Here is a 25,471-nt window from a genome sequence, read left to right as displayed (position 1 = left end):
AATTTCCTGTGCCTAAAGGGAGAATTGGAGCAGGGCTTTCCACAAGGGCCTGAAGTGATAGGACACAGAGGAATGGCTTTGAACTCAAAAGAGGGCAGGATTAGATTAGATGTGAGGAAGAAACTCTTCCCTACAAGGGTGGTGAGGCACTGAAACAGACTGCCCACAGAAGTTACGGATGCCTCATTCCTGGAAATGTTCCAGGCAGGGTTGGATGGGACTTTGAGCAACCTGGTCTAGTGGAAGGTGTCCCTGTCCAGTGCAGGGGTGTGGAACAAGATAATCTTCAAGGTCTCTTCCAACTCAAACCATTCTGTGATTCTATGATGATATAAAGCTGGTGTTTCTTGACTAAAGAATGACAAGCGCAGCTGCCAATCCACCAGAAAGGCCAGAAATGCAATTTGTCTCAAAACTGTTATCTGACAGTTGTCTGACTTTTTATAGGAGGCTGTGTGTCGTGCCTGCTGCTGCTGCAATCCACTTCGGGGGTTTGTCTGTGTGTACCTGGCCATTCAAGATCTGAGCAGGTCAGAGAGGCAGCAGACAGGGAAAACCTGTGTTGGAGTGGTTTTCAGGCCTTTGGGGCTGCTGCCCGCCTGTAGCAGGACAGCAAAGGAAACGCAAATTAGGAAAAACAGTGAAATTAAGGTTTTGTTTAGGCATGAGGGACCAAGCGTGGTCTCTTTTTCATGGGTTGTGCTTACTTTCAAGGTTGCTCACTGGCACTTAGAGATTTAGAATGCATTTAGCACAGCAGTCTGAAAATCGCAGCCAGTCCCCGCCAAGGAGAGCTGAGTGTCCCTAGGCAGGCCCCCGGCCCCGTACACACCCCAAGGCGTTTGCTGTGAAGCTGAGCTCTCCGGTGCCGGTCGCTGACACGAACGCTGGCGGATTACCGGCAGCAGCCGCGGGCCGCGCCGGGCGGCCTGGCGTGGGCCGGGCCTGCCCTGCCCCGGCCTCAGCCTGCGCTCGCTGCCGAGCGTCTGCACCGCGTCCAGTTCTACTCTGGCTTTGTTTACACACGGAAACCGTAGGAGGAGAATTAGCGGGGTTCGTGTGCTCGGCTGGCACATGCCTGTTGAGCGCCGCCGCCCCGCGCCCGAAACTCACCCGCTCGCTGCAGCCCCCACCTACCCGGGTTAGCGTCCACCCCGGCTGAGCGCCCGCTGGACCGGGATCAGTTTCACCCGGCGACACTCCCTGGGGCCGGAGGCGGGGAGCGGGCGGGATAGAGGGGATGCGGGCGGGATGCGGGCGGGATGCGGGCGGCCTCGGGCCGGGCTGAGGCGGCCCCGGCGCGGCCCCCGCTCCAACGCCCCCTAGCAACTGCCTGGTCCCGCCTGCCTAGCAACCGCCCCGCGCCCGGCCTCCTGATTCGCCGGCCAGCCCCGGCCGGCAGTCGAATTCCTATTGGCTGCGAAGAGGGAAGAGGGCAGAGATTGGCTGCGGCGGCGGAGGGAAGAGGCGGGGCGGCCGGGCGGGGTTCGGGCGGAGCGGAACGGCCGCGGTGGCGTCGGCGGTCCGCAGGATTCTTTGGGCGCGTGGTGCGGAGGGATACGTCGGTCGGACGGTGGTACGAGGATCGGGCGGGGGCGGCGGAGGAGCGGGACGCGCTGCCGACGTGAGCACGGCGGGCGGGGACTCGGGTTCCGCCGCGCCGGCCGGGCCGGGCGGGAGGAGGGGGTGAGTCGGTGGCGTTCTCCGCCGTGAGAGGGAGAGCGAGCCGTGGGGTCCTGACGGGCACGCGTCCTCCGCCAATGAGGAGGCAGGGCCGATGCGGACCCCGCGGCGATTGGCCGGCGGGCGGGAGGGGCGGGGCGGGCGCGGTGTCCCGCCCCCCGCAAGGACACCCCCGCCTCCTCCGCGCAGGGCCGGCCCGGCATCATGGCCTCGGAGCTGGAGAGCCTCAACCCCGGGCAGCGCATCATGACCTTCCGCCCCACCATGGAGGAGTTCCGCGACTTCAGCCGCTACATCGCCTACGTGGAGTCGCAGGGCGCCCACCGCGCCGGCCTGGCCAAGGTGCGACACTCCCTCTCCCCCCGGGCGGAGGCCGCGCCGCCGGCCCCGGGCCGCGCACCGGCCGCCTCCGCCCTTTGTTTACGCCGCGGCGCCGGTGGGGCGGGCGCGCCCGGCCGGGGCCCGGCCCGAGTTCCCCGAGTTTGACGCTGCCTCCGGCCGCGGCCGCCGCTCCCGGCCCGTGTGTCCCCGCAGATCGTGCCGCCTAAGGAGTGGAAGCCGCGGCAGTGCTACGATGACATCGACGAGCTCGTCATCCCCGCGCCCATCCAGCAGGTGGTGACGGGGCAGTCCGGGCTCTTCACGCAGTACAACATCCAGAAGAAGGCCATGACGGTCCGCGAGTTCCGCAGGATCGCCAACAGTGACAAGTACGGCCGGTCCCGGGCACATGGAGTTACGGAATGGTTTGGGTTGGAAGGGGCATTAAATACCACCCGGTTCCCCACCTAGTCACGGGCAGGGACTCCTTCCTCAACAACAGGTTGCTGAGGGCCGCATCCAGGCAGGCTTTGAACCCTTGTAGGGATGGAGCAAACACAGCTTCCCACAGGGAACAGGTCCTCGGTGTGGTCTGGGGTCAGCAGTGTGAACGTCATGCCCCAGGCAGATGAGGTTGCTCGTACAGTGGGCTGTGTGCTTGGGGACCTTTGTCACCTGTGCAGCAAGATGGTGTGTAATGGCAGCAGAACTTTTTACTTGTGCTGTGGGCTCCTGTCTGTCTGTCCCCAGTGGCTAGACCACTGAAATACTTACTAAGTAGCGGAGGAAGGAATGCTCATGACATAAAAAAGGAGATGAAGAAAAGATCACTTGAAAAGGACTTGAAGCAAAAAAGCCTTTGCAGTAACTAGAAATAGCATTGTAATTTCCAGCTACAGTTGGTCCATCAAGGCTTGTTTTAGCATTCAAAAGCAGTACAAACCAGATATTTTAGAGTTGTGTTTAATAGAATAATTTGATGAAAGTTACTGGAATCTATATAGGCACACATTAAATAGGTGTTAAGAGTAAATTTGATCCCCCAGAGCTACATATAGTCCAGTATATAGTTAGCAGGGAATGGGCATCGAGAGCAGATGTTTTGCTGGTAAACAGAGTGTATTTGACCATGGTGAGTCTGTGAAGGTTTGCTAGTTTCACAGTGGCAAAAAACTCCGGGTTTGTTTGGGTTTTTTTTTTAGTTGTTCTTAGTATCATTTCTGGTTTTGACTGCGTTGTTGCTTCTAAGTAGCTACAGCTAGAAGGTGAAATTGTTCTGACCCCGAAAAAGTGCACAAAGCAAAAATGAAAGTAAACTGAGAAATGGGGAAAGTAACTTTCTTCCTGATACTTCCATTCCAAAGTGTCACAGAAACAGAGCCGTGACTGCTCTCACTGCTCATCTGGCTGGTAACACACATTAGGCATTTTTATTGTAGCTTTCCATCCTTTCAGTCAAGGAAAACATTGGCTCAGACCTGTCAAATACCAGACTGCAAAGTCTTTAGTGTCTTTCGTGGTTTTTTCAGGTACTGCACACCCCGGTACACGGACTTTGAAGACCTTGAACGAAAATACTGGAAGAACCTTACGTTCAATGCCCCCATCTACGGGGCTGACGTTAATGGCACGCTCTACGACAAGGTAAGGAAACTGTTCTGGTTTTCAGGTAACAGTTATCCTGGTATATTGCATTCCATAAATACTAATGTGGCATTTGACTCTTACCTTTTGGAACAAGTTAATGATAGTCTTAGCATAGTTCAAGCTTCTGGAGTAGGCAGCTGGCAGAGGAAGCGTTGTAAGGGACCTTTGCTAGCACTTCAGTGTAGGGAAGCAAAAACCACTATTGCCCAAGCATTGCTTTGTCCTGAAAGGCATATGAGGGTTGGAAGTGTTGATACATGCTGCTTGGGTATCCACTGGTGTATGTATTTTTGTGGGACAGCTCTGTAGCCATTAGGTGGTAGGATGATAACTGTCAAAAGACAATTTGCATTCTGCTTGCTTGTCTCCTAAATTCTCATGATTTATTCTTTTAAAAGATGTTTGGAATGAAAAGTGGTTTTGTTAAAGAGGGTTCAGACATCAGCTCAAACTCAATCAACATCAGCTATTGTTCTCTGCTCTCTTAAGTCTGTAGCTTCGTGATTATTTCTCCTTTGTAATAATTACTTTGACTGGTATTTTTTTTCCCCTCCTTAAAGGCCAGTAAGCAATCACTATGCAAGCCACCATGCAGAGCTTTGGGTTTAGGTGAACTAGCTCACAGCTTGAGCTGTGTCATTCTGTGAAGTGCTGTTTCACAAGTGTCTGTTAAGCTTTTGCAAACTGTCCTCTCAGCTGTGTGATTCTGTACTTTGTAATCCTTGTTTGACATGAGGCTTGTGTTTTTCAGCATGTAGATGCGTGGAATATTGGCAGATTGAACACAATCCTGGATATTGTGGAGAATGAAAGTGGCATAACCATCGAAGGAGTGAATACTCCTTACCTGTATTTTGGCATGTGGAAAACTTCCTTTGCTTGGCACACCGAGGACATGGATCTCTACAGTATTAATTACTTGCATTTTGGGGAACCCAAGTCATGGTAAGATTTTCTAAGGAATCTTTTAAATGTAGAAAAGCAGTACCATAAAATATTGGAGTCAATCACAAAGTGAAGAGTTCGCTAAAATAATTGTCAGTTCTCCAGTCTTGCACTGCAGTTCTGTCTGATGACAGGAACACGTAAGGAGCTGCAGAGCAGTGCATGTCCTCAGTAGAATTTGGTTGGTAACCTTCTAGAAGGGTCTAGTTGCTGTCCTGATGTGGAGAATTCTCCTGAATTACAGTGCAGTGTGGATGCTGTCTGCTGTAGTAGGGCCAAAACTTTGCAAATTTGTGTATCATTTCCTGAGGCTCTAAAAGACCATACAGAGATATGGTCACACAGGCACTGGGGGAACAGGCAGTTTTTAACAGACTTTGAACTGTAGCTGTTTATCATATATCTAAACATCAGGCTAGTGGATGCCACTGAGTAGTTTGTCCAGTGTCTGGGCTTTCTCAGTTTTTTTTAGGGGAAGCTCCTGAATTTCTCTGTACCATGGGTTGCATTTTAAGAGTGAATCATGCCCTTCTGTTCACAAATGAATTTCTCAAGCAACTTCAGCAATTGTTTCCATGGCACTTTAGTTGGAAACTAGTATTTTTGGCTGCCTTTTATTACAAATTTGAAGAAACAAATAATAGCTAGCACAGTGTGACCCATGAACAACCCTATGCAGTGGCAGTAGCAGAGAAACATGAAACAGAACCATTCAGTCTGTTGAACTGTTTGCCCATTGCTTCTTCTACAGTAATACTTGGAAGAAATGAGCTTTGCTGGTGTCTTTGATTAATTTAGCAAGGAATCTGTTCAGAATATAGCACTGTATTCCAGAGTGAAAGCAAACTAAGTGGGTTGATTTATTTATTGTAGTCATTCCAGCCAGGAGTTTTGTGGCACCCATAAAAAGGTGTGTACAGGGAGAGATATAGGTATAAAGAGCACTCCATGAGTTGTGCACTTGTTAAGGATGTGGCACCTGACCTAGTCCCCATCTTTGAGCAGCTGAAAGAGGTGATTCCATTTTCTCTGTTGCCCTGTGTTCCTCCTTGCACTGAGTATACTGAGATTACACTGCTGTAAACTGAGACAGTTCAGGAAGTTCTTTTCCCTTTCTCGTTGCAATTCATGTTTTGCTGCATTAGATCTGCTAATTATGTACATCAGTCTTTTTACTTCCTTGATTGCTTGAGCAAAAGTTGTTGAAAGAAATGTTCAGCTTTTACATGTCAATTTTTCTTGGAATAGAAAGGTTGAAGTACTCAGTGAATGTTTTTAGGTTATAAAGAACTTTGAAAAAGACAAGTGTAGAGATAGAGAATTTTTTTCAAGTAATTCACGTCTTGATGACTGATTATGATTTCCAGTCAGACTCTGAGATTTTGTTGTTGTCACTTGAACTTAACAGACTTGTTCTTACAACTGCAGGTACTCCATCCCTCCAGAGCATGGGAAAAGGCTGGAGAGACTTGCAAAAGGTAATCAGGCAGTTCATGTCCTACCTTTTTCTAAAGGTGGGATGGACAGCTGCAGTGGGCCTCTGCTGTTTTAGAGAGCACAGGTTGGCATGACTGAACTGATAGTTTGCCTTTTAGAATATAGATTACATTACTTCTGAGTGTTTGCTTCTGGGATACACGCAAGAGAACTCGTCACATTACAAATAATGAACTTGTGGTTTGTCTGACCTTAAATGAGAAAATCCTTAGCTATAGATTTTTAAAACTGGAAAGTTATGGCCAAAGGAGTATCCTTGTATTTGAGGCCTTTCTTATGTTCTTTCAAACTGGTAGCTGGTAAAAGATAAATCTTAAGGATTTGTCATTTTTCTTCATCATGCAAACTAGCACACTTCAAATAAGGTAGTCCATATTTCTAGGGAAAAAGTGTCTACACAGTAATTTTTCATAAAACTACTGAAAAATAAATGTAGTTTGAGCACAGTGGTATCATCTCTCCTTGTCTTTATTTTAAACAGGTTTTTTCCCAGGAAGTGCCCAAAGCTGTGAAGCATTTCTCCGTCACAAGATGACTCTCATCTCCCCATCAATTCTGAAGAAATATGGAATTCCATTTGATAAGGTGTAGAAAAGTAATTGTGGTTATACCAGCTTGATCAAGATACTCCTGCAGCCTTGTCTTGCTTCTGACAGCAGCCAGTAGCAGATGCTTAGAGAGGAAAATAGAAACAGGCAGGGTATAAGGCAATCCTTCCTATTGTACTTCCATTTGTCTGGCAGTTGGGGTCTGAAGGAATTTGAGACTTAAAAATCTATCAAGGGCTTCTAAAAACAAAACCTTGGTTTTCTGTGATTTTTTAAAAAAATTTTTAGCTTAAAACTAAACATTATCTCCTGTGTTAGAGTCACTTCACTGTTTAGATGGGTACTCAGTGAAGTGAGATTTTTCTTTTTTTGTTTCCACTTTTCCCCTGTTAATTTTGTTTGTTACAATCTGCTTCCTCAATGGAAAACATGGCTTGTCCCTTATTAATTTCTTAGTTACATTAGTAATTTTATAGGCTTCCTTACTTTCTCAGGTAATGACCTGCCATTCCCCCTCCCACACAAGGATATTAAAGATGTAGTCTTTGAGCTCTTATTCAGAAACTGTATCATCTGCCTGGGCAGCTGAAGGGTTTTGTTGTCATAAGCCTTTACAGGGGGGAAATGAAGAGCAGCAGTGGAAGGCTGACTTAGAGTTGTACTCTAGTGTGAACAGCAAAAGAAAACAGCAATAAATTTTCAAGTTCTGTGTGGCTAGAATTTACTCAACCTTAGATACTGTTCAGTTAAACCTGTAGCTGATACAGAGAACTTTGTGAAGTTCATATAGCTGGTTACAGAGTATTTTGTATGTATGACCATTTCTGTGCTAAATTGACCAGTTGTGTTGTGTTTTAGTAGAAAAAAAAACCAAAAACTGTTGAGCATGGCTTATCAGTGAACAGATATTTAACACAAGTAGCAAAATAGCAAAGGTCAGTAGCAGGTCTGTCCATTGCAGAAGGGAGCCCCAGCCACCACCTCTGAGTTGGGTTTTTGGGTGTGCTGCAGAGAGGGCTACAGGAGCTCCTTTAATCATATTCACCTTCTTAAACTCTGAATAACACTGTGATGTCTCAATTGTCTTCTAGGTGACACAGGAGGCTGGAGAGTTCATGATAACCTTTCCTTATAGCTATCATGCTGGCTTTAACCACGGCTTCAACTGTGCTGAATCTACCAACTTTGCTACTCTGCGGTGGATTGAGTACGGGAAGCAGTCGGTGCTGGTGAGTGCTCTGTTGCCATCATTATGCCCCCACTGTTTGTTTTAGGAGAGTGGTTTCAAGCTTTTTAAGATGTGATGTCTGCTTTAGCATAAAGTAGCAACATGCAGGCAAAGTCCTGCTTAGTGCCTTGTGTCAGTCATGGATAGCATGTAACATGTTGTGTAACTCTAACTTTCTTGTAAGTTTGTGCAGCTCATGTGAGGCTTCAGAGAAAATTGTGGAACTGGTTGTCTTTCCAGAAGTGAAAAAATATGCTTGGTGGGCAGAGCTTGTCAGTATTTTTCTCCAGTATTTTAACCATTGTTTATTTACTGTTTAGCCTGGAATGTAGCTTTGGTAACTTAAATGACTTATCAAAATAAGCATCTTGGCTGAACCTTTAAATGAATAGTGTTACATCCCTGCAGAGGTGCTTTTCAGACAATGTTTAAGTTTTCAGAAGCTACATTGAAGTGAATGTTTTGAAGCACTAGTTGTAACCATGCCTAGGGGAAGGGAACCTCTGCTGCTCTGGGTAGGCCCAGAGTTTGTGTGGCCCTGATTACTTCATTATAGTCTCTGGTTTTGTGGCCTGTTTCTATATGAGCTCATTTTAAAACACTCAGCTTCTACCAGCAACTGTGTAAAAAGACTGATGAGCTTTCTGTCCTAGTTGTTGTGATAACATCTGGTTTTGTGTTTCATGGGTTTTTTTGCTGACTTTTCTGCCATTTTTAATAATCTAATATATACTCTTTTGATTTCCTGGAAAAAAGTCTTGATAGTTGTAAGGCTCAATTACATGTGAGTGTAGGATTTTGTTCCTTAAACTCTTGAAAGCAAAATCCTAGAGAAATGCAGAGTAGTATTGTTAAGTATTTGGCCTTACCTTGTTATTTTCTGTGACTTCAGTGCTCCTGTCGGAAGGACATGGTGAAGATCTCCATGGATGTGTTTGTGCGGAAGTATCAGCCAGATCGTTACAAGCTTTGGAAAGCTGGGAAGGATGTGACTGTCATTGACCATGCTCTTCCAACCCCAGAGGCAGCAGAGTTCCTTAAAGGGGATCTCATGCAAAAAGTCAAGAGTGGGAAACAGTGTGCTGAGGAGATGGAAACAGAAGAGACATGTAAAGAGGAGGTGGATGGGGATGAGACAAAAAGGTACAGCTTTATATATTCCTCTGCTTTTCTGTTGGATTCTTGGAATTTGAACCCAGTTGAAATTAAATGTTTGCCATTCTGATAGAACAGTGAGAGTTAGCAATAATCTTTTTTCCTGGGAACAGGGCTTAGTCTTAATATTTTTTTACTATTTAAGTCCACATTAATACATAGTCTGTGGTAAGCAGGAGACACACCAGCTTGGAAGGTAGTTCTTCATCTTGGGACAGACCTCCAAAGCCTGGGTTGGCAGTGTGTACCCTGCAGTGACAGGCCAGAAGAAAAAGAGGTTGTATTAAGGTCATGGGACAGTACTTGGTAGCAAATTCTGGTACAGTTCTGGTGCTGCAAGCTGTGGCATTGGTGTGCAGTTCCTGGTTGCTGAAGGTCAGCAGGTTAATCATCTTATATTTTGCAGTTAAATCTTTTTCAGTCAGTGTCAGCTACTGTTCCTAAAGCTGTCTTTGGTGGATTTTTTTGTTGTTTGGTTTGATTTGTTTAGTGTTTTGTTTGGAGGAGATTTTTTGTTTAAGGTAAAGAATGCCTGGCTAGAGAGAGCATAGTTGCCTTAATACGTGATTAGCATGCTGAGAAGTCATCTCTAGGGATTACTAGCTTTTCCTCTGTAAAGGCAAAGAAAACACTTCAGAATAATTTGGAAACTATTTGGCTTTCCAGAGGCTCTCTCATAAAACACCGGTCCAAACCAGACTGTATTTTATGCACTCACACAGAAATGTAACGCAGCTACGTGTTTGCTAACCTGACACAGGGATTTGTCTTCTGCAGCATCCCCAAGCACCGCATAGGAACAAAAAGGCACAGGGTCTGCCTGGAAGTGCCTCAGGAGGTGAGTGAGAGTGAGGCCTTCCCCAAGGAGGAGCTGAGCTCCACACAGTATGAAGCGGACATGGCGGAGCCTCGTGAGAGGCCTTCGAGTGAATTCGTGCAGCAAGGTGAACAAAGGATCAAACTTCCAGGTAAGTGTGTGCCAGGCTTGTCTGGGGCACTCCTCAATATGATGCTAGTTGGTAGGATGCTTTTGTGTCCAAAGAAGCAGACACTGGTTTGTCAGAGGCATTGGTAGCACCTCAGAAATTTACTGTTATAAGACTTGAAATATTACTAAATATTACTAAAAACAAGTTTTTAGTTTTTTGGTTTTACTCTTTATTTTGCCTGCCTGCATAGAGAAATATATTGGATGCCTCAGTAGTCTAAGCTCCTTTTTATCTCTTGAGCAATGTGATCTGTTTATAGGAATTGCTTAGTAAAACCTATGCACGCTGCCTGGTACTGTGGGTCTGGTATGTTTTATAGGTGTGTTACTTGTAATTTTGTAATAAGTAGGCTGGACAAAATTCATGTAGCTTGTAATGGATGAGTTATCCTTGCTATTAGGGGAGGAGCAAGAGGCCTGTGGAACAGCACAAGAACAAGGAAAACATATGTGATGCCCCCACTTGCATTTTGTTTTCCAGCCCTTTGCAGCTTGTATTTAATAATTTCTATTGGTTGTAGGTTTGTTTTTCTTTTACTAGTAAGTCTTTTATGAAAGTTTGTAATCTCTTAGACACAGCAGCATATGGCTGGGTTTGGGCTGTTTTAACTACATACACGTCTGTATAAAGGATCATCTCTGTTTATTTGAACTCACTGTGCTGCTTTGTTTTATATACCCTAGTTCTTGTGATGGGAGAGGCAATGGGCAGATGTTTTTATTCTCTCTCTGACTAAGCAATGTATGACTTTATAGGTGTTTGAATTAATCATCTGCTCTTTATATGATGTGCTGTCGCTCTTTTATGTGTAGTAGTTTGCTTTTCTGTTTGGCTTTGTGCAAGTAGTTGCACAAATGTTCTTTTTCTGCCCAGACTTCAGAAAAAGTCAGTATATCCCTTCTTCCAGATCGTGTGGACTCAGCCAAATTTGAAGAATTGAAACCTGTGAAGCTTGAGGAGGAAGAAGAACAAGAGGCAGCTGCACTGGATCTCTCCATTTCACATGCTTCAAATTCCACTTCGTTGTTGCCAGCTTCAAAGCAGAGTGCTACATCCAGTGCTCAGTCCAGCTCACCTTGCTATTCTTCAGACTCGGAATCGTCTGATCTGTTGGCAAAGCGAACTCTTCCTGGGCCAGCCGGGGTGTTCACGGTGCACAGCTACGCGAAGGGGGATGCCAGCGGCTCCGACAGTGAGCAGGCTCCAGGGAAGAAAGCCAGTGCCAGCTCCAGTGTCAGTGAGCAAGAACTGACAGAGGTATGAGAGGCAAAAGATCTGGAGGGCTGTAATTCCATGGGCAGGAATTTGCTGTGACAAAACTTCCTATCTGTGCAGATGACAATTTCATCCCACTGGTGTTTGCATAGCAGGTTGCACCTCTGGGTTTTGCTAAACATCCAAGAATTCAGATGAAAGCTTTATATACTTAGCCCTTCAAGTAAGCAAGGAGATTATCTGTCTTGAGAACTTCTCTAAACTATTTAAGTGCTGTAATGGAAAGGATAGCTTCATGTTTTTGACATGGTAGTGTTACAGAATGATTGAGGTTCTTTTGTACTAAGAGACACCTATTTGAACCTAAAATGAATCTGGTTTGTTCCAGCCATTATTACAAGCACATTCATGTGATGAGGGGTTTTTAATATAAAATTGCATGCACGGATACATTTCTCTGTCCTTTTAAAAAAGGAGAAAGGGTACAACAAAATATTCGTTGGGAGAATGTAAATCTGAGTGTTAAAAAGCTGCCAATGAATATTTTATTAAACAGCCTAAGAGAACAGTTAGAATCTTATCTGGTAGTGTCTTTCCAATATTCTGTTTTCCTGTTTAAATCTGTGTTTAAAGAATGGGAGGCCAGTAATGACTTCTGAGAAGTCAAGAATTACAGCAAAGGAACAGCAGATAGACCAATCTTGATAATTAAGCTGAAACTGAGAGAGTTGTCATGGCTATTTAAAGTGAAGACATTGCGTTGCAGATACTGATGTCTCCATCACATGCTCTGTGCAGGGAAAAGGTGAAAATTTGAATGGGTGTGATTGTTTTCCCCAGGGTGGTATACTTTGAAACAAATCCTCCGTTAGGTGGTAACTATGAATGCTAATTTCAATATTTCTTAGAAATCTTTTATCCAACTCTGTGTGAGAGAACAGAGGTAATGGTTATTATGCTCTCTTCTGGCTTCATTTATGAAAAGAAGTTATTTAAACATATGTAGGATGTGTTTAATCCAAGATTTGCTTCTTCTTTTAAAAGAATAACAGATTTTAAAAAACGGGTAGGTTCTTATCTAGAGGGAGACTTCCTGGACTGTTGAAATCATTACCATTACTGCCCTGCTTGGCAGGTTAGTAGTAATTTTGTCAGTGTGTCACTTGTTTTTGTATGGGGCTGAGGGAAGAGGAAATAGCTGTTGTTGCAATCTCCTTCTTCCAGTCTGTCTGGTAAGACATCAAGGCAATTAATAAGCAGAAAGGATTAAAGTGTCCTTCATTTAAAATAATCATTGTAGTTTGACATGTCTGTGAGCTCTGTATTTTTTCTAGTTTTTTATTTTACTTTTAAATTTGGAAATTTTTAAGTGACACACAAACTAAACCTTCTCCAGAATTCATGAGACTTCTTATCGTGGCTCTTTTAAGTTGAACCATCCAACTTGTCTTTCTTTGTTTCTGTCTTTTACTCTTTAAAGAAACAGATGTGCTTGAAAAGCTACACTGGAAACTGTGAAAAGTGTCCATTCTGCTAACTCAACAGAGCTAGTACAGCTCTGTCCTGTTTTTCATAGCAAAAGTTCTCTTGAGCACTTTGAAAAATAGTTTAGAGCTGAAGTTACTTTGTTGAAAACGAAACTGTGGAAGCATGTGCACATTTTGAAGAAGTTTCTCTTAAGTTCAAAGTAAAATCCTTCCAAAATGGTGTCAAAAAGGCATGTGCTAACAGACAGCTGAATTGCTTTCCTGGTCCAGGTGGGAAAGGAGTACGTGAGCTCCGTGAGTAAGGAGAGTAAGAAGTCCAAGGGTCGTCGCCAGCCACTGAGCAAACTCCCCCGTCATCACCCGCTCCTGGTGAAAGACTGCATCAGTGATGATGGTAAGTAAGGCCTTACGCTCCTTGGGAAATTGGAGAGAGGGTCTCAGCTTCGGTGGGCAGTGTGGGATATTCTAGTAAGTAACAGGTGATAAATGGGAGTGAGTCAGTGACAGCTCTGCCTCCTAGACAAGGTGCATGTCTCATTGTATCGTTAAACTTTTCTCTCAAATGTTGTAATCTTTCTTTCCTGTATTTTCTTTGGAAAGCAAAATTAAACCAGTACGAGAGACTGTTGCCCAACCATCTGCCTTAGAATATTCCAGTCATTGATGTAAATATTCAGGATTTTTTAAAAAAACCCTAATGCCAAATCCTTTGGTGGATGCCTTCAATTTTGATCTAGATGTAATCTACATCTACTAATCAAGCAACAGGGTTCTGCCCTGTTGCTTGATTAGTAGAAGCCTCTTAGAAAGGAGACTGAGTTACTGGTTTCCATCACCCTTCTGTCAGTTTGCTTTCTGGCAGTCTTTCTTTCATCTCCATTCATAGCTTCTTGCCTTATTTAGTTTCATTTACAAGAAGAACATCTATAAAAGGCATATAGTCACTGAGTGAATGCTCTCTTATCACAGAGGCATCAGAGCAGCTAACTCCTGAAGAAGAGGCTGAGGAGACAGAAGCATGGGCCAAGCCACTGAGCCAGCTGTGGCAGAATCGGCCACCAAACTTTGAGGCTGAAAAAGAATACAATCGCACCATGGCCCAGCAGCCCCCATACTGTGCTGTTTGTATGCTCTTCCAGGCGTATCAGGTATGAAACAGAGACTCTTCATGCTACCACAGAGGTAACAGAGTAGGTGCTGCTGTGATACATAGCTTTAAATATGTGGGTTTGGGTATTGCCAGTTAACAAAAGCTGTGTCAATGTTGCAGTCTTCCCCAGCAGCTGTTCCAGGAGAGCACAAGTGGGTGAACGTCCTCAGACTTGTGATGGGCCCCTGTGGTTTCCCAGGGGCTCACTCAACTGTTCAGCAGGAGCTTTTGTGTTTTGTGGCTTTTGCTCAAACCACAGAATGGAGCTTAAATGTTGCTGGAGCCGACTGTAAAATATCACTTCTCCTTTCTGGACTGACTCCTTCACTTCTAAAATGTTTTTAAGAAAACACTTTACGTCCTCTCATAGTACATGGTCTTTGGTGAGCTGGCAAGGAAGAAAACCTTTTACTTAAAAGAATTTAGGGTTGTGTTTGTAGATGGTATAGATTGAAAGCTGTCTGGTCTTGGAGTGTATTCATGACAGTAGCATGGGATGGGGTGCAGAAGTCCTTTGTCATGCTGAATAGATGTGCAGGCAGAAGTCCCTCAATGAATTTTTTTGTATACCTAAGATAAATAATTTTAAGGTAGCTTGAGCAGTTGTCAGCATGTTTGGCCTGCAACTTTGAGGTAGTTTGAGCCTTCCTATACACTAAGCGTATTTGATTCATTTGTGATGACTATAGTTGTGGTGGCACTAGAAACATGTTCACCACAGTTTTGGAAATAAAGACCTCACATTTTTGTTGCAGATTTATATTTCGTATAGTTCCTAATTTTAATGAAAACCACAGACCATAGTTTCTGTTCAGTCTTGTTATTTCTGTCTGAGAGTAAGTTCTTAGGAATGGAAATTCTGCTTTGCAACTGTGTGGTACATGAGGATTTTACTAGTGCTGAAAGGTATAAAGTTAATGATTTGAGGACAGTTGAAGTTCTCTGAAGATCTTTTGTGTAAGTTGCTGTTGCGCAGAAAACTCTTAGCTGCAGGTTTTCAAATGTCTGTCTACACCAGGCAGTGGAGCAGAAACTCTTCCAAGATTTGAGCTGTGGTTAGAGTCTTTGTTCCAACTTCAGAAAGTCTATAGCAACTCTGGAAACTCACTACAGTTACCCGTTCAAATAAAAAATTGGCACAGAATGCCAGGCAAGTATGCACTTTCCTTTGGGAAGAAGAAGAGTATCTGCTGCTTGGGGGGAAAAAAGTTACTATTTTCTTAAATTTTGTTCTAGATTTCTCTCAGTCATTTTGTCTTTTGCTTGACATGCAACGTAAGTTTAAATCAGTAAGTTTCACAGAATTAAACTAAACAAGACTTGTAGAAAAGATGTCCATTTCCTTCCAACTGTGAGCATTATCTGGACTTTTTCTCCCTAGCTTTTGAGGCACTGTAGGAGGGACAGTGCAGATTCATTCTGCTAGTGTGATTTCTGCGAAAAGTTATCTCTTAAAAGATTAGGCAAGCTACTTTTGTGGTAGCCTAAAAGGTACAAAATGTGGTTTAAACATTTTTTCAAAGAAAAGTTAATTTCTGTTTAGCTGTTCAGAGGAGTAGCTTTAATGGAAATACACATCTGTAAACGTTGTATGTCTTAGCTGTTTGATTTGACATTGATTTAGAAGAATAAGTTATGAAGGATTAGCCTGAAAGTCTCCTGAGCTTTAGATGGGAAATTGCATTTTCAGTCTGTTTATTTTCCAGGAACAAATTAGTTTTAAAGCCCGTTAGACTTGTTCAAAATTACATTGGGAAAAAGTAATGGGGATTGTAGTAGGTGTCTCTTTGTGTGTTGGTAATCCTTCCATATTGAGGTTAGATAAGTGTACACTGATTGATAGCAGTGTTGTGATCCTCTGCATTATGGGGGAAATATGCAGAAGAGGTGTTGCCTGTAGAACATGAGGTGGGCTTGGTGATTCTACCTCTTCTGTCAGAAAAAAAGCAGTTTGGTGTGTATATTGTTGCTCATTAGAGGGATGCAATTCAGACTTTCAGTGTAGTATTAAGAAGAGTAGAAATTAATTTCATTCTGAAGCCACAGCAGCTGAGAATTTTATAAATATAACTATAAATAGTAATAAATAGTTATTAACGTAATTCTATTTTCACCTAACCTACCAACTCTATGATCTTTCAGTACCTTCATTTTTTTTCTTTAGACTGTATATATGTATGAAATAATGTGTGAATTAAGATAATGTGAGACCATTTTACTTGTAAAATTTAAATTCCCTACCCATCTCTCACAGGCAGAATGTGAGGGCAGCAGTCAAAACACTGGAGTGACTCCAGCTGCTGCAGATGGGAAGATCCGAACTAAACCCCTGATTCCTGAAATGTGCTTTACTGCAACTGGCTGCAGCACTGACCTCAATCTTTCAACTCCCTACCTGGAGGAAGATGGAACCAGTGTACTCATCACCTGCAAGAACTGCCATGTCTGTGTTCATGCGAGTGAGTGCATCCAGATGTTACCCTAAGCCCTGGTGTTCTCCATACTGAGCCTGTACATCACAGCAGGCCTCTGCCAGTTGATCTAATGTACAAATAGATCAAGTTCAGCCCTTACCAGATCAGTATATACTTGGGTGTGGCCTGTGGGGAGGCAGTTGGCTGCATGGGTGGCTTCAAATACACAGCATCATCCTGGGACTTGTTGATTTTGATTTCTGCTTTATTTCTGGGCCCTAGGGAAATGGGTTTGAGTTTAAATAAAGTCTTAAATGAGATGTGTCTGTTCTAGGTTGTTATGGTGTGTCCCCTGACAAGGCCACTGAAGACTGGATGTGCTCCCGGTGTACTGAAAATGCATTAGAAGAGGTAAAGTTTTTCACAGACAGAGTCTGGTACATCTGGGAGCTTGGCTGCAAAGTCAGTTCACATAGCGTTGTGGGTGTTGGTTTTTTTAATTATCCTGTGAAAAGAACACAATTTAGAGACTGTTTAGAAGCCAATCTCTTGTGTTTTGATACTTTTAAACCATAATGTTATCCTTTTAACTAATGCAGAGCTGCTGAGCTCAGAGAGAAGATGTTCTGCATGAATGTGGGAATAGCTTCATTTTCTGTCTGAGTTTGTGGTAGCTACAATTTCTAAGCCAGAAAATAACTTGTGTTAATAACTAGGCAGGTATGCACATGTGAAGAAAGCAAGAAGAATATGGGATTCCCTCAAACAACTATATAGACTTTAGGTCAGTGGAATGGGTTACCCTTTCCGATCATTATTTCCTCGTGTTAGATCCTGTTGCACATCCCAAAAGGATATAGGGTATTGCAGGTGTAAAAGGAACCCATAACAAACAAGTTGACCCTTCAGTGGTAGGTTCTGCTTGCTTTCAACAGAATTGGAGTCTATATTTGTTGCCCTAAGGGCAGCAACTTTTGAGAGCTGAGGAGCTGATCTGTACAAGGTAGTTAGCTCTCTTCTGACAGCAAAATAATTTACTTCCACTGGATGTGTATTTTGAGGTGGAAGTTCTGCAGCAAGTGTTGTGCACTAGCTAATGCTTTCTTCTTTACTCCAGGACTGCTGTTTGTGTTCCTTACGAGGAGGAGCTCTGCAGAGAGCCAATGACGACAAGTGAGTGTTCCAGATTTTTTTGATTTTAAGGAGAGGCTCAGTTCCTAGGTATAAGGGTAAGCTGGTAAACTGCATTTGGTGTAAGAGTGACCAACACACTTTGTGTGTACATTGTATTCTCATGCAGCAGTTCTTACCTCTTTAGTTAATGCCTGGTTCTCATTCTGTTGATAGCAGCTGTGAATTGCTTTGCATTTGATAGTGCTGAGCTGTAATATGCAGAGGTATACCCTAGCACATAAAAATAAGATTCCAAATGAACTAACATTTCTCAGTACCTTCTCTGCGGGGGATTTTGATTTTCCGTCTTATTTGTGGTTACAGTAATGACAAAGGGCAACCATAGTTTTAAGTAGCACAACATTGAAATTCAAGGTACCTCTACAGCAAAATGTGCATACAACTGCATGTCCTGTGTCCTTTGGGTGGATCATCTAAAGTTATTTGATGCAACATAGCAGTGGGGCAGACTTGTAGCACCATGAAATAACTGAAACTTGGCCACACAGCCTTTTATCATGCAGGAGTCACTGAGTTGCTTTCCTTAAGCCTGTTAGTAGTAGATTTTAAGTATGAAGAAATCTTGGGTTTGCCCTACATGTGACCTGTTAGCAGCAGGAAGATTATACTGATCATCCTCAGAGGTTCTGTGTTGTGGCTTATACGGGAAACTTGAACAGGACTATACTTACTTAAACTCCAAAGCATCCTCTGTTGGCCCAGTGCATATTAATTTCTTTTTCCTCTCTTCTGTCCTGACAGATGGGTTCACGTGATGTGTGCTGTGGCTGTGCTGGAGGCAAAATTTGTGAACATTGCAGAGCGGAGTCCTGTAGATGTTGGCAAAATCCCCCTGCAGCGTTTCAGACTGGTATGGATCACCTGTGCTGCCTCAGTGGTGTCTCTAGTCCATTCAGAATCTGAGGGGTTTTGCTTATCCCATCAAACCTAAGTCATCTTGGTTCAGTCTCCAGACTGAACTGTATAATCTGCTCAATTCTGTGTATGAAACATGGCAGTTATTTCTATTGCCATTTAAAAAAAAAAATTCCTTGTTCTAGTATGTGTTTATTCACATGAAGAGCCAGCAAAATGTGGCAGGTAACATGCTTGTTTTTCTCCTCTCTAGTATTCAACTTGCTTAGTTGACTGCTTTCAAGCACTGAGATGCTTCAGGATATGTGAGGCATTCCTCTAATGGATAAAGGTCTTCAGCAGGAAAGCAGCTGTACTTAACTCTTTTAACATCTCAGTATTGAGGGGAAAATGACTCTGCTTTGCATATGCATTGCAGATAACATTCTTTTCCTACAACTGCCCTGCAGGTCCAATTGAGTAGTGACAGAATTTTAACTCTTACCACTGTGGTGAATTCCCATTATTCTAATCATGTTGCTTGGATTAATGTGACTTTTTAGTCAAGTGCTGGTAGGTCCTATTGAGTTGGATCGTTGCAAGCTGATCTAATCTAAGATATGTTGCTGGCATCCTTAGGTTGCATGCTTTGTGCATGTTGAGCTGCTAGATATTTAATTTACATATTTCCTCTATTAATTTACTTTTATGAATTATTTTCTTGTCAAACTAAAACTGGTAGCTGCCTGCTTCTGTTGAGTCAGAAAACAGTAGTGTTTTCAAAGAGGCTAAATGGCACAGTTATTATATGATAAGCAGTGTTTTCAAAGAGGCTAAATGGCACAGCTATTATATGATAAGCTGTTAGCTAGCCCTTGGTGTGTGGTAAAACCTAGTACCAACCAATAATCTCTAGTTTCCTGTCCACAGAAATGCATCTTCTGCAAGAAAAGGAGAAAGAGAATTGCAGGTTGCTGTGTACAGTGTTCACATGGCCGGTGTCCCACATCCTTTCATGTCAGCTGTGCCCAAGCAGCAGGAGTCATGATGCAGCCTGATGACTGGCCATTTGTTGTCTTCATTACCTGCTTCAGGCATAAGACTCCATCTCAGGCTGAGGTGTGTAGGTGTGTTATTCCCAAGGTTTGAACTGCGGTGTCTTGGAGGCACTGAGAAGTTTTTTGATTGTGTGATTATTTTGAAGCTTCATTGAAGGCTTGGCTGTCTCACAGTACATAATGTAATCTAACAGTGTTTGTCTTGGATTCTGATCTCAACCTTGCTGCTACTCTCATCTTAGTCAGGTGCTTTATTGTACTTTGGTTTGCAGACCAGTGGGACTGGAAGCATCACATCCCTCCTGTGGCTGCTGTAATGAGAAACACTAGTGAGATTTATGGTACGATTCTTAATATGCAGGTGTTAGTGCTGGTACTCCAGCAGTCTGCATGAGTCGTCACAGAATTTCACATTTAAGTAATTGATTAGTTTCTAAAATTGCCATGCAGCCTTTTTAACCAAAAGCACCAACAATCTATTACAGAATGTTTTCTGTAAGGGCCTTCCATTGCTCTGAAAAATGAGAACCTAATTTACTAAGTAAATTAAGGACAGTAGCACATAACAGATTAAACTTTAGGTATTTAACATTCCGGAGGCAGAACTTCTCTAAAAATGTTGCTGATGATGGCTGAAGTAGAACTGCTCGCCTGAACTGAAATGTTTTGCTTTGTTGTCTGGCTGCACTGCCGTGGTCTTCAATACATTTGTTACTGAGTCGTTGTGTAAGAAGTGATTTTTCTCATTTCAGCGAGCTAAGGCTGCACTCCAAGATCTGTCCCCTGGACAGATAGTCATCAGTAAGCACAAGAATGGTCGCTTCTATCAATGTGAAGTGGTCAGCCTTGCAAAGGAGACTTTCTACGAGGTCAACTTTGATGATGGCTCCTTCAGCGATAACCTGTACCCAGAGGACATTGTGGTATGTTGTGCAGTGGGGTTGTGGTATAGGACACATGGTATGAGTCAGTTCTTGCTGGTAGAGCAGACACATCAGGGGATCTGGTAATTGTTCCCTGGGTCCTGTAGTGGCCGAGCTGTGCTGCAGGATGGCCTTAGGGCTGTTACCTGAGAGTGACTTAGCTGAGGCCATACAGGGACAGGTATAATAGGGAGCGCAGCTCATCTCTGGCTGCTTAGCAATGGTAGGTCTGAAGGAAAACTTGCTGATACTTGCATGCCATCCCCACTCAAATACTTTGAAGTTACCACTGTTGGGATTTAAATGCAGATGACGTAAATAGATGTCTCTCAGCCTAGTTCTCCATCTCCTAAAATGGAGAATTGTTGGGATGGTGTGCTGTGTGACCTCTTGGTGGTTTGCTGAATCTTCACATAAAGAAGCTGCTTACCTTCCTTGTCTTTCCCATCTTCCCTCTTCATTCTAGAGTCGAGATTGTCTTCAGTTAGGTCCCCCTGCTGAAGGGGAAGTCGTGCAGGTGAGATGGACAGATGGACAAGTTTATGGAGCGAAGTTTGTTGCATCACACGCTATCCAGATGTACCAGGTACAAAATTGCTGTCTAAAAACTCATCACTAAGAACAAGCCAATTATGTTAACAGGGTTGCTGTAGGGGTGTCATGCTTAAACACTCCAGGGTAAGTTACTCTCACTTTATTAGCAATGACAGATGCTGGCAAAAGTTGCTGGATGTGATTTGCTTGCAGCTGTATGTACCTCTGGCTACCTACTTGAAAGTGTCCACTTCTGAAAACTGCTGGTCTGCAATTCTTCATCAGATTCTTTCTGTAGTTTAAACTACTTAAGTTTATTTTGCTTTTCTGTAGTGAGAGTGCACCATGCATTTCATGCTTCCAAAGGGATGAATATTCAGGCTGTATTAAAGTGAACAGCCAGAAACCGTCTTGTCAGGTGTTAAAAGAATATCCCAAAACTTGCTGGACTGTTACTGTCATGAGGTTTTTGAGGTTTTGATTCAAGTCTGTTGCAGTGTGCATAGCTGTGTGTGTGTGTATCTTACAAATTTCAAGTGGTAGATGATTATTTCACTAGAGAGCTCTGTGGGGAGAAGGCAGCTTCTAGGGAGCTGTAGCAGGGTTCTAACTTGAGATTTCTGACAGAACAGCTTCTGGTTGTCTTCTAGGTGGAATTTGAAGATGGTTCACAGCTGATGGTGAAAAGGGATGATGTATACACTCTTGAAGAGGAGCTTCCTAAGAGAGTGAAGTCAAGGCTGGTAGGTAAACAGGGTGCAAATTCTACTAAAGAAGTAGAATTTGTTTTAATTTGTGCTTGAACAGCAACCTGAGCATGTGGCAGCAGCAAAATACAATCTGGTGCTCTCCTTAATCATTGCAAAACACAGTAGTTGATCAGACTACAAAAAACAAAGTTCTGTCTCGCTCTGGAGAGAATTTCCTTCTGCAGGGGTGTGAGTTTGTATCACAGAGTCACAGATAGAGAGAGCATGCCTTTTCATACTTGAATTTGTAAGTTCCATTGTCTACTTCCATTGCAAAAACTGGCCAAGTTCCTTCATTTACCCTCTGTTCTGAGAAGCTCTTAGTAGGGCTGCATCAAAAGAGCTGGCTGTTTCTTGACACTGTAAAATAATTCAGGTGAGAGAGGACCTCTGCAAGTCTCCAGGCACCTGTTCCAAACAGGGATAATTTTCAGAAAAGCTTGCTCAGCAGTGTCTCCAATTAAGTTTTGATTATCAGTAATGGTGAAGATCCCACACCGTTTTACCCCACTGCTTTACACTTCCCACTACAAAAACAGCATGCTGGTATGTCTTGCTTTACAGCACAAACATGCACGCCTGTTGCAGATCTGTTGGCAGACACACAGACTATTAGAGGTTTAAGAAAGAATGTATTATACCTGAATTCTGTGACCAGGTGTTTAAACATGCCTGCTCCATAAAGCAGAAATTGTACTAGATTGTTTGAAAATTGGAACAGCTGACTCTGTTTATTACTCTGAGAAAGTGATTGTGAATTTAACTTAAGTGCTCTGTTACATTTGAAATGTGCGATTCTTTAGATCTCTAATTGTAGTTCACTTAAACATATACCCAGACTTGTAATCCAGTTTCTTAAATGTTTTTCTTTTTGTGTTTAGTCAGTTTTTGAAGAAAGCTGAATGCTCCCATGTGTCTTGGCTTGATTCTTTCTTACATGCCATAGGAGGATGTGGAGACAGGGATTTCATCTGTGCTCTGGTGACTAATTCTGTCTTTTTCTCTTAGTCAGTCGCTTCAGATATGCGCTTCACAGAGATCTTCGAGGAGAAGGAGGTCAGTCAAGAGAGGAAGAGACAAAGAGTGATCAATTCACGCTACCGTGAAGATTACATTGAACCTGCCTTGTACCGGGCCATCATGGAGTAAACGCTGCCTGTGGCAGAGGAAGAAGATGCCCACCTCCCCCAAGGATTTAAATGTTCCAGTACAGCAGGCCATATTTGGATGCTTTGAATCCAGGGTTTCTTCTGGGGTTTTGTTCTTTTATATTTTAAGGAAGCTAAAAGGCTGATGCTCTGCAGTAGCTGAAAGGCAGCTGTTGTATAGTGAAAGAGATCCCATTTGCTGAAGCTGATGCCTGCAGACTGCTGGTCTGAAGTTGGGTCCTTACCAAATAAGCCAGCTTGGGGATGTTGCTTTCATCTTTTTGAGCAGTCTTGCTTTTTATTTAGAGACAATTTTGACAGGTGGCAAACTCTTTGGGGAGTTGTTGCCAGGAATCCTGGCAGCTGCAGGATAGTATGGTCTATTGTTTTAACTGAATCATGTTCCTGAATTCAGGAGTCTCCCTGGTGACCACACCTGGGCTTGAGCAGGCAGTATTACTGGTGCTGGAAATGGAACCTCTTTTATATTTATATCCATTTTTTTTTGTTGCAAGCAGCTTCAGTCTCTTGTTTCTCAGCACCTCCTTTCTGAGGTTGAGCTATAGGCTGTTGAAATCTGAACAGACTGGAGGTGCTTGTGTGAACAGGTGAAATGTGAAATTGAATCCTGTAGGACAAATTATTTAACCTTCCATTTAATATTTTTGTTCTGATAGTGCTTTTCACTTACTTAATCATGAGTTTTATTGTTAATAGTATGTGCCTCAGAACCAGTGAAATCTCTGGAGCCTTGTGAAGTGCAGCCTTCTAACAAGAATAGGTGTTCAGCTCCCAATAGACATTCAGCTCCCAAAGAGTTTGTTTTGAGTTTCTCTAAGGCAATATGACTAAAGGGACAGTCTTAACTCTCCCTTCTTGAAATCCAAGCATCACAGTGTTGGGGATGACAGGGCAGCGGTATCTGAAGCAGTGCTGCTCTGGGGCAGCACTATCTGTTGTGTGTCCATGGGCTTTTGCTTGCAGCAACTAATACTGGGTCTGAGACAGATGAAGTATGCACTGAGCTGTGTGTTCTAACTGAAAGGCTGTGCAATGCTCTTCTGGAGCAGGAGTGCTGCCGTGTTGCTGTCTGGCAGAGGTTACTGTAGCATTTTTATAGAGTATTAGGACACATCTCACTTGTGATGGAGAGAATTTGCTACCCCAGCCATAGGAAGATGAATTGAGCTGGGTAGTAGGTGTACCTGGAAGATGTGCCAACTTGCTCCTAATAAATTAAGCATTAACACACCACAGTAGGAGCAGTATAAATACATGTTCCTTTCCCATTCTGTAGGAAAGGAATTTTAGGCTGTGGAGCAGATTGGCCACCTTCTTTTTGCATGGAATGATGAGGTAGATTTTCCTACTGGAGAAAATCATGATTGTCTGTTCTCCAGAAACTGTTCAAGAGGAGAATTTTCTAATGAAACAGACCTAATGCATCCCTGCTTCTATAGGGACATGGCAATGTGTCTGCAAAGTCTGGATTTGTAACTTTTTTCCTTTTGTTACATAGGAACGCTATAAACCAAACCCTTCTGAAACCCCGGTGCATCAATTTGTGATTAGCAATAAAATGTAGTATTGAGTAGTGATACAACTCTTGATCAGAAAAGAAATAAACTGCAACTTTTATACAGAAAATCTTTAGCCCTACATTTTTATAGGGTCAGAAGAATAAGTAGTAAAGATTTGCACACTGTTTTGCATAGAGGTAATCTGTCCTAATTTTGTGGTGGAATACCTTATTCATCAGTATTGGAAGTCTTAAACAGATTCTGAAAGGAGATAATGAGAGTTTTTTTGTGGTTTTTGGTTTGTTTTGGTTTTGAGTTTTTTTTCTTTCACCATGTCAAAAACTCCTGGTCTCAGGGTATTAAATGGCTTTCTGATGAATGGGATAGTTGGCTTGATAAAACCAGGTCTGTTAAGACCTGGGTCTGGTAGCTGCAGTTAATCTGGTCCAGGCAATAGGAATGAAACTGTACTTTGACATCTGAGCTTGTATATAAGCCTCTGAAGTGATGTGCTGTGAGCAAATGTGGAGAAGAGCTGGCAGAGCCTTAAAAAACTTGCCTCTGTTCTGTCAGAGTTAATTTGGTATTAACCTCTCATAGAATGAACACTACCTGTGTGTAACTGAAAAATATACTCCTTGTCACAATCTGCCGCTCTCCCTCCAGGGAAAAGGTGCCTGCATTCAGTCTTTGTCCCCAAACTGCTGTAGAGCTTAAATTCACCTTTTAGGTGCCAGATGCTATACTACCTGTGCTGCAAACACATAGCTCAACAGCTTCATCCTAAAATGATGACCTAGTAGGAAACAGCTGGATTTGTTTGGTATGGTGTTCTTGGGGTTGGTTCTTGGAGCTGCTCTGTGCAGGGCCAAGAGATGGATTTTATTGATTTTTGTGTGTCCTTTCCAACTCAATATATTCTGTTGTTCACCTGCAGCAGTTTTTGCCACTCACCTCTGACAGTATTCAGTGACTTTCAGGAGCTCCTATGCATAGTGTTTGTTCTGGAACAGGAGCTTTGTTATCTGTTGCTGGCATGTTTTCTGCAGGTGCCAGATTTGCTCTTGTTGACAGTTGCACAGTTGACTGCACTGTGTTGGAAACTGCTGCCATCCTGCACTCTGAGACAAAGGGCCTTCCCAATTTTCCTGTCAGTTCTTGTGCTGCATTATTCAAATGTGAGCACACTGCTAACTGCTGCAGGGACTAAACTGTGTTCTCTCTGAACTTAA

The 25,471-nt window shown here is 43.3% G+C and overlaps 1 protein-coding gene across 4 annotated transcripts; it reads left to right on the top strand.

Moving 5' to 3' along the window:
• The first annotated feature begins 1,469 nt into the window (after positions 1 to 1,469).
• On the top strand, positions 1,470 to 24,366 carry KDM4A (lysine demethylase 4A). 4 transcript variants are annotated; one of them, XM_041421552.1, is made up of 22 exons: positions 1,470 to 1,576; positions 1,873 to 2,025; positions 2,218 to 2,393; positions 3,534 to 3,648; positions 4,403 to 4,596; positions 6,025 to 6,074; positions 6,575 to 6,678; positions 7,733 to 7,870; positions 8,762 to 9,012; positions 9,802 to 9,992; positions 10,921 to 11,270; positions 12,986 to 13,109; positions 13,685 to 13,863; positions 16,120 to 16,324; positions 16,614 to 16,690; positions 17,397 to 17,452; positions 18,215 to 18,323; positions 19,238 to 19,426; positions 20,118 to 20,288; positions 20,755 to 20,874; positions 21,473 to 21,565; positions 22,580 to 24,366. In XM_041421552.1, exons 2-22 carry the CDS (start codon positions 1,888 to 1,890, stop codon positions 22,718 to 22,720), a joined length of 3,171 nt encoding a protein of 1,056 aa, XP_041277486.1. In that variant the 5' UTR covers positions 1,470 to 1,576; positions 1,873 to 1,887; the 3' UTR covers positions 22,721 to 24,366. The 4 variants fall into 4 exon arrangements, 3 of the variants coding, with proteins under 3 accessions (XP_041277486.1, XP_041277484.1, XP_041277485.1); XM_041421550.1 differs by having other exon boundaries at positions 1,479 to 1,624; XM_041421551.1 differs by having other exon boundaries at positions 1,479 to 1,686.
• The last annotated feature ends 1,105 nt before the right edge of the window (positions 24,367 to 25,471 follow it).

The sequence above is a fragment of the Onychostruthus taczanowskii genome, unplaced genomic scaffold (genome assembly GCF_017590055.1).
Source record: "Onychostruthus taczanowskii isolate IOZ18803 unplaced genomic scaffold, ASM1759005v1 scaffold7, whole genome shotgun sequence".
NCBI lineage: Eukaryota > Metazoa > Chordata > Aves > Passeriformes > Passeridae > Onychostruthus > Onychostruthus taczanowskii.
The sequence above is the reverse complement of the archived record's forward strand: the minus strand, read 5'-3'. Positions and strand labels throughout refer to the sequence as shown.